Source organism: Papio anubis, chromosome 15, assembly GCF_008728515.1.
Source record: "Papio anubis isolate 15944 chromosome 15, Panubis1.0, whole genome shotgun sequence".
In the NCBI taxonomy this organism is placed as follows: domain Eukaryota; kingdom Metazoa; phylum Chordata; class Mammalia; order Primates; family Cercopithecidae; genus Papio; species Papio anubis.
In genome coordinates, this window is record NC_044990.1 from 18,172,958 (window position 1) to 18,181,940 (window position 8,983).

At 42.6% G+C, this 8,983-nt stretch overlaps 1 protein-coding gene across 3 annotated transcripts in view; it reads right to left on the reverse strand.

Moving 5' to 3' along the window:
• The window catches only part of LHFPL6 (LHFPL tetraspan subfamily member 6), a 261,438-nt gene extending 254,004 nt beyond the window's left edge, over positions 1-7,434 (reverse strand). The window contains exons 1-2 of one of the 3 annotated variants that reach the window (XM_003913796.5): positions 7,147-7,434; positions 5,084-5,642 (exon numbers count right to left, since the gene is read on the reverse strand). In XM_003913796.5, the coding sequence (XP_003913845.1) occupies positions 5,084-5,468 (385 nt within the window). In that variant the 5' untranslated portion in view covers positions 5,469-5,642; positions 7,147-7,434. Of the gene's footprint in view, positions 1-5,083; positions 5,643-6,613; positions 6,693-7,146 lie in introns of those variants that run through there. The other 2 variants (XM_009191815.4, XM_009191814.4) reach the window with 2 other exon arrangements.
• Between the last annotated feature and the right edge of the window lie 1,549 nt (positions 7,435-8,983).

Below are 8,983 nucleotides of genomic sequence, written 5' to 3' on the forward strand. Positions count from 1 at the left end.
ACTGAGCAAGAGTTTATCATCTTCTTCCTCAAAGATGCTGAAGACCAGGAGATCTTTTCATTGGTTAAAGCTGATTTAAGTGCCATTCTACCTTGCTGGAGAAATTCAGAAGCACTGGCTCCTAGGGTACCCTTCTGGCCTAATCATTCTATATTTCCAAGATGTACATGACTGTACAGAGTTGGCCAAGGGCTGTCCAGGACCATCCCTATGGTCTATAGTATGGTATTCATATCTTTCAATTAACAATTTCTTACTGAAAATCCACTGCATGCAAACTTCAGAAATTGTATGAAGGTCTCATTTTGAATTCTTCATATATAAAATCTTGTGTCTGGTATAAGAAAATGATAAATAAAAGGAAATATTATGTATAATACATATAACATATATATGTATATATATATAACATGTATTAAGAGAGAATTCCATACAATTTGTTGTGACAAGAACTAAGAGAAATAGAACAAGAATGTGCTAAATCAGTACCAAACTACAGCGGTAGACCCCCTTTGTAGTTCAATTTTAGAGAGGTTTATAGCAGATTATGACACAACGACACTTTAACTCAGTTCTGAAAGTAAGCCATCTACCAGAAATCTCATTTTCTTAAATAGGAAATGGTTAACTTAGAACCTGGTTTTCAAGGTGTGGTGTCTGAACTAGCAGCAGCAGCATCACCTGAGAACGTGTTAGACGCGCAAACTATCAGGTACCCCACCAAATCTACTGATTTAGAAATTCTGCAATCTGTGTTTTAAAAGGTCCCGCAGGTGATTCTGATGCATACTAGAGTTTAAAATCTGCTGGCTTAAAACTCAAGACAATTCACCTGGACCTTCTATCACAGGTTAGAGTGAGCCAAATAAAACAAGAGTAGTTATTATCGTAATCTATAAGGCATCATTAAAAAAAAAAAAGTCCTCTGCCTGCTTCCCCAGGTGGCCTAAGAAGAAGTCCCTACATTTCTTTAAATTAGAGCAACTGTTTTCAGTTAAGACACGGTCACAGAAAGCCACTATGCCAAATAATATGCCAACACTCATTATTTAGCTTATTACTCAGCTGTCACGTGGCAGAGAGTTTGGCTATAAAGAAAAGCATAACATAGCATGTCAAGCAAGGGAAGGAGAGTCCCAAGCAGTCTCGCTCAAGCCATGAAAGAAAGGCTCAGGTGGAACTCTACAGTACGGAGACTCTGAAAAGGCCGTGATACTTTCAGAACACAGAGCAAGGGATGCTCAAAGAAATATTCTGACATCATCACCGTCTTCAGTGGCACTTAACTATCAATTAGTTGAGATGATCTCCTCCGGCTTCTTAGAACAAAACAGTGGCTAAGCTGGAAAGGTAATGGTTTGCTGCTGGTTAGCACTCCACACGCATTTCATATGTATATACGACTAACGATCAAACTAAACGTGGAATAATATAAATCTGGGACTCTCTTTGGTACTTCCTCATTATTGCACCAGCAGTTTCTTAAGATGAAATGTACACATTCAGATTCTGACATTTGCAAGCACCACCTGACAGAACTTATAAATACACTTAATATGTCTTTACAATGTTCTTACGTGTATCATTTACAGGGCATGTAAATCTTACTAATAGGTGCATCAAAAAGTTTGATATTAATTTTTTAAATTCTGTTAAAGTCCTTAATGACTAAAACAGTATTTGAAAGCACAAAATTTTATATTCACCAATCAAAAACATTAAAGCCTCTATTTTCTCCTAGCATCCTTACCACACTATATACATGGTAACATTTTTATTTTATGTTGTATTTCCCACAGCCTTTCTACATGCCTTTTAAAAACTCAGTTGAGGGTAACTCAACCCACACTGGTTCTTTAAAGTTAGGACATAAACATACCTTATAATATCAAATGGAGATGGTGGCAATTCAAGTTTCTGTACAGATTACCACAGGAAAAGTGATAGTCATTGACTCCTTGAGGTATTCCTACTATAGATAAAAAAAATCCATGTATGGCAGCCCCATTTTACATTGCTCTGTCAGTTGACAGCTGACATTTTAACCTCTAACCAACCATAGCAAGAATATTCAGAATTAAGTTTGACATTTTGTCCTTTAACTTGTTCCAAAGCACTGCAGGGGTTTTACTGCCTGATGTTAGACCATATGTGCAAACCCTAGACACAGCAGGCGGGGTTAAGCAGGATGCCTCTGTATTTTGCCATTCTCCTGCTTCCTGTTGTTTTTGGAACAGCCTAACTTTAGCTAAACATAACCCTCCTGGGCATATCATTTTTAGCAGGAGAATCTGCCTCATAGCAAAGTTCCCTGTATGTTGATTACATTTCTGAAACATGGCAGTCTATGAGATTGATAGAACTCACTGGTTTGGCATCCTGCCGAGTCTTTATGAAACCCAACTCATCATAGGAAAAATTGATTAAAATAAAATTACTTATTGCATAAGTTTTCGTGAATAAAAACCCAAACTATTATGAAAAACCTACCTAGGGAATTCTTTTCGAAGTTGTGTTTTTTTTTTGTTTGTTTTTTTTCTGTTTTTTTTTTGGTCATCTAGTCTCCCACTAAGTAACAGTAATAAACAGGGATTCTTTAAAACCTTTTCCATGTTTCAAGTTATTTTTTAATTCTAAATTTACTGTTATCTTTGGTAATGGGTATGTTTACTTGTACCCTTGAGAGGTGAGATTCTGTAAAACCCTCTTAGATTTTACATCCAGAATTATTTTTGCCTGTATAAGAAATACTTTTGAGAAATGAGAGAATACCAGCTGCTACTAACACATTTTGTTGTTGTTGTTGTTTTGTTGTTGTTGTTGTTTTGAGACAGAGTCTCACTCTGTCACCCAGGCTGGAGTGCAGTGGCACGATCTTGGCTTACTGCAAGCTCCGCCTCCCAGGTTCACACCATTCTCCTGCCTCAGCCTCCCAAGTAGCTGGGACTACAGGCACCTGCCACCACACCCAGCTAATTTTTTTGTATTTTTAGTAGAGACGAGGTTTCACCATGTTAGCCAGGATGGTCTCGATCTCCCGACCTCATGTTCTGCCCATGTCAGCCTCCCAAAGTGCTGGGATTACAGGCGTGAGCCACCGCGCCAGGCCAGCTGCTACTAACAAATTATACTCTTAGCTTAATGTCAGTAACTCCCACCAAGCCAAAGTTCATGAAAAGTACACACAAAGAAAAAAACATGGTTCTTTAAAAATATATATAATTTCCCCAATTGTCTGTCCCCTTTGGTATTCTGTAAAGTAGAACACTTAGCTCTATATAATTCAAAAAAAATCTATACATAGCTTAGAGAGGGAACCATAAATCTCATGGGTCTCAGATTTACTTCCTGTTGCCTTCCTTCATTACATGTTTAAAGATAATCAATAAAAACTGATTTCTCTTTGTAAGCATTTTCCTGTTCTGCCGGAAATACTAGCAGGCCCTGCCCTAAAATGAAGGAAAAATGGAAAGTAATATTTACCATAAGAGGAGAAATAAAACTGCCTAAGCATTTTTCCTGAGCCAAGTGAAACACAAACAGCAGACCAAGTTTATTCTTACAGAAAAAAATTTTAAATACTCCTGGCATTAATTCTATTCTTAAAATCTATTCTTAAAATTGGTAAGTTTTCAAACTCTGAATTTACATTTCCACTTTCCACGGCAACTTCTTCAGGTTTCCTAATAGTTTTAACAACATACCTGTGTAAATATATATATCACATGCAAGACTTTTGTCAGTGTTAAACACTGAAGATGTAAAGAGAGGACAGGTAGGTCCCCCACACTGCCTCCAGGGAGGTTAGACTAAGATGCAAAACCAATGGGAAAAAAAACAAATGAGAACAAAGTTACATTAGTAAGGAAAGAATGGACAGTTCTATCTCCCTTCAAAACAAAACTTTCTATCTCATTTCAAAACACAAAACTTTGCCATTTGCATTTGCAGCACAAGAATTAAACATTACTTAAAATGTTCCTTGAAAGTTTTATATTAAATAATCTGAAATAATCCATTGGGGTTCTCTAATACGGGGAGACGATCTCACAACTATTCATTTTTAATTTGTTTTTCTTCCTCGGGATTCTTCACAAAAGACTGTAAGAGAACACCAAATGGCAGAGTAACAGACCTTTACTTTGTAATGAAGTTCCAAATACATTGTATAAGTTTTCCAGGCTTCCTTTTTCCCTTCACTCTGCACTATCTATGGAGGTTGTCATATTTCACCAGGGTTGACTGTAAATCAGACAAGTTCAGCCAGTCAGGTTGAAGAATGGAGGTGAAAAGCACAGTGGAAAATACATAAAGCACAATTAAAACCATATGACCAGAGATATTGAAGCAATACTTGCTGGAGGAAATCCAAGTAAAAATCAAACCTCTTCTGGCGTTAGTGAAACTATCCAGTCCGTCTGGGACAAGCACACATCGTTTGCTAAATATCCCTCTTCTTTTTTTCCACAGCAAGAGCACCCAGGAAAGTCAAGACCTAACAAGGTAATTAAGTGGATAGCTATCTCTGTAGAATAGTTAAGTTCATAGTTGTTATATAAAACTGATCTCTCGTTTAAAATAGTTAACATTTATTTAGAAATAGAGTTTAAGATTGGGCAAGAGTAAATTTTGCATCCACCAAAGTGTATTAGAGGTTCATGATAACAATGTTGGATCAAAAACCTTTTCCACTTTTCTGTGAAATCTTTACCTCTAAAGACCTGAGGATTCCATGAAGACAAAGATAATCTAACTGCCTATTGTTTAACATAAAGAACAAGAAGATATAAAATCCAAACTGTCTCCCCTACTACACTGCAAACGACCTAGATGTTACTGTTTCACATAGGTGGCACTTAGCAGGCCACTGATGTATACACACAGAAATGAAGAACTCTTGAAGCTGTAAAGCAATTCTGACAACAATCTTGACTTTGGCAACTTACCATCAAAGCCATTCCAAATCTATTTCTCTTGTGCATTCCAGGTGTCATTTATAATAATCTCAGTAGACAACTGAAATATAATTTTTAATACTGCTTTGGGATTCCAGTAAACAACTCAAGCTCAGCAAGTCACTTACCCCCAAGAAACTGAATTCCTCCAGCCACTCTTCCCACTGTCCTGGAGATGAGGTCGGAAACACAGCAACCCATGAGGGCAGTGAGTGCCACCAGGAGGAGGAGGCCACAACCCAGGCCGGTCACTATGGTGCAGATCCTCCATTCTGCGCTGGGGATGCCTTGGAAGGAAGCATAGCGCCCACATTCCTCCACCATCACCATCATCTGCCGACTCTCATCATGCACAGGATATGAGCACCTCCGGAAGGTACCGAAGGACACAGGCTTGCCCAGCTGTGATCCCCAGAGCCAGTAAGGCATAAAGAACCCCACGCAGGAGGTGGCAGCACAAAGAAAAGAGAGCAAAGCCCAGATTACTCCAGTACAAGTCAGGCTGGATGCCATCTTTCACCAGATAGGGCAATGAGGACCCCAAGTAAGTGTCCAGGGACTGCAGGAGTGAATGAAGATGTGAAATCACCAGGGACCCACAGATAATCCACAGTTCTGTAATGCAGAATGGATCTTCAATCTGACTGGGCATCAGCTTTCCATCCTCTGTACTAAGGATGATGGTCCCTGGTAAAACAACAGGAAACATTAAAAATGAAAGGCATTAAAAGAAGTGACAACACTGTTTCAGCTAGTCTACAATTTTCAATTAATAAACATTCAGACTTGCCTCAACACTCTAAAAGTGGGAAGAACTAATTCTCTCTATGAGCTTCTCCATTAACTTGATTTTTGTCAAACCAGCTCAAAGCTTTTTCATGTCTTTATCTCCTATAAATGTTTCCAAATTAACTCTGACAGCTATTTACTTAAAGAAACGCCTGATTTGTATTTGACAGGCCAATGAATTCATTCTGTATATTATATCCTCACATTAAAAGTAATGTAGCATTTTCACTGGCAATAAACAATGAAAATAAAGTGAACCATGCCATGGTTTCCTTTTTTTGGCTTGCAAGTTCATGCTCACGTTGCAACTTTGTTGCAACTTTTCTGTGTCCCTTTAAGGGTGCATTAACTCTCTGCATGAGCCAAACAAACTAATTAGGATAATTTTTCACAATTGCAGAGTACCATAAATTTAACAAGCATTATGGTCTGCGGAGGCACACACAGTACAGAACTATTACCAGACACTCTTTGTACTCATTCAGCAGCATTTGAGATTTCTTTAGTCTTAACATCTTCTAGTGTAAAAGAATGCCTGTGTATGACTTATTTTGGGTCTGCAGTTCTGATTCATTGATTCCAACAGTTTTATTGGAATCTTTTCTCCCACCGAATGATTGTCTAATCTGAACAGCAATCCATACTCCCCAGTATTCTACATCAAACCCCAGTCATCCAAATGGTTCTAGGGACATTTACTTCCACCCCAGCCTTTCAAAAAGAGTTCCTTAACCATTTCTCACACTTTCTATAAAGAAACGAATACAGAAGCACACAGCCCCTCCACCCTAGAGTTCCACCCCCAGGACTCCTAACTCTAGCTTTCAGGGTCCACAGCAAATTCCCCCCATTCTTCGCCTCGCCCCTACCCGTTTTTTCTCTAACCACCGCCCATTTTCAGTTCTGGATGTCACTCAAAAGGGAGGTCCGGCTACTACTTTTTTTTTTCTAATCTTGTCAACTGCAGTCAGTGGCTGAAGTTGATCTATCTGGGCCACGAGGCTGGGGAAGACCAGCAGGGGGTGGCGTGGGGGCAGGGGGGGGCCCATCTCCAACTGCGGTGAGGCGCCCTCGCCAAGACAAGCCCATATTTAGCCCCCTGCCATTGCCTCACCGAGCCACTTCACCCATGGAGACACACAATGATCCCTCCATTCTAAAAGGGGGCAAGAGGCATTTTCCAGCCGGCTCTGGGTGAAGGGAGGGGATAAGGATGGGCAGGCAGCACCCCCCGGAGGCAGACGCCAAGAGCGGACGCGGCTGGCAGGGAGAGCCGACGGATCCGCCGAGCTCAGGAAGTCCGGAACCCGGGAGCAGCCCAACTCCGGCTCCGGGGCAGAGAGGGAGCCCGGGAGAAAGCAGCGGAGCCCACGCCCACGGGGCAGCCAAGCGCTTTACTTACATGGCTGGAGGGCGGCGGCTCCCTTCCCTCCCGCGTCCCGGGCGCACACACAACTTGCTGTCTTTCTCGGGCGGGAACATCCACGGAAAACCAGACCGCCCTGCCCTTCTTTGCCTCTGTCCCTAACGGCCGCAGAGCCCCGGGGCCCAACCTGAAGAGCAAGAGTTGGCAGGAGGCGGAGGGTCTCCAGAAGCGGCCTGGCACCAGCGGAGACCCCCACTCCCGGCGAGTCCGCGGCGGCGGTTCTGGCGGAGCGCCGTGGCCGCGCGCGGGCGCCGGGGATCGCACGCAGAGGAGTGGATCTCCCTTTGGCAGGCGAGGCACGCACCGCCTCCTCCCCTCCGCTGCCCGGCCCTCCTCTCTCCAGTCCCCTCCCCTCGCGCCCCGGGAACTCCGCGCAGACAGACCCAGGACGCACCGGGGACGTTCCTGGAGCGCCGGGAGGGGAGTGGGGAGTGGGGGGCGCCCCGCTATCCGCGCGGGTCGAGGCCCACCCCCGGAGGCAGCTTTCGCGGCTCCTCCCCTAGCCCCGAGCCCCCTCGCGCCCCCTCTCCCCGCGTCTCATTCAAAGCTGAGAGTGGGGAAGGCAGACAGACCGAGAAGTATGGGAGAAAGTTGCTTGTCTTCCTGGGTGACCCCGAGGGGCCACGGAAGATGACACACTTTGCCTGTTGGCTTTTCTGGGTTTACTGTTCGGGTTTATGCTCGTTTTCCTGCCGCCGTTAGAAGCCGTAGACGGGAAGGAGGGCCTTACAGAGTGGGTAAAGTGGCCCCTTTGAGATTTGAGGAGGCTTTCGAGAAGTGGTCACTTTGGAAGGCGTTGAACGAGGCGGTTGTGGACGTGGGAATTAAAGCACAGCAGAGAGCCCAAGGCTCCTGTATGGCATGGGGGCATCTGCCTTTTCAGAGGAGCCAGGGAGAAGTCAGGGGCAGACCTCTAGCGAGCCTCTCCCAAGCGATACTCTATTTCAAAGGTCTCTCTCTCCCTCCCTCCCTTTCTCTTCACTTCCTCCCTCCCTTCTGCTCCATCTTGCCTCCTGATCAATTTTGCAGTTTATTCCATCATTTGATTTCTTTTCTGCGAAACAACTGATTTTTAGTTCCCCTCTGGACTTAAGGACTTTTTCCACTTGTCATTAGCACTAACCCCTTTAGAAGTTGAGAGCTAGATTCAGTAGATGACTGTGGGAGTCTCTACTGAAGACAGTATTTTAAGAAGTGTGCCATCTGGGAACAGCAGTTTTTGAAGTAGACAGTTTCCCAGATATACTTTTTGTGAGGTACCTTTATAGAGGAGTTGAAAATAAATTGGCAGGTATATATTTCATAGCAGATTTTCAGACTGCACCATTTTAATTAGCCATGATGGTGTACATTTTTCCCACAACGACAGCTGAAGATATGTGTTCTTTTATTATTATTTTGAAAGATCTTAAGTGATTGGTTCCAAGCCTTTTGAGGTCACAGGTCTTTTAAAAAATATGATGAAACTGATAACGCTTTCAGAAAAAAAAAAATGCACATACATATAAAATTTTACCACCGTGATTCTGAAGAAGGAAAGGGATATTTGGCAAGGTCTGAAGATAATTTTGATTATCATAACCCATGACTGGTGAGTATCACTGGCATCCAGTGGGTGAAGACCCGAGATCCCGCTAAATACAGTGCACAGGACAGTCCCCAAAATTACCTGGACCAAAATGTCAATGATTTGAAGGAAATATTAGGTGGTTTCCCATTCCCTTAAAGTCCATTCATGAATCCCATATTCAGAATCCCCAATTTAAGTGTTTTCGTTTTTGTTGTTGTTGTTTAGTTTAAGTTGTTTTAACTC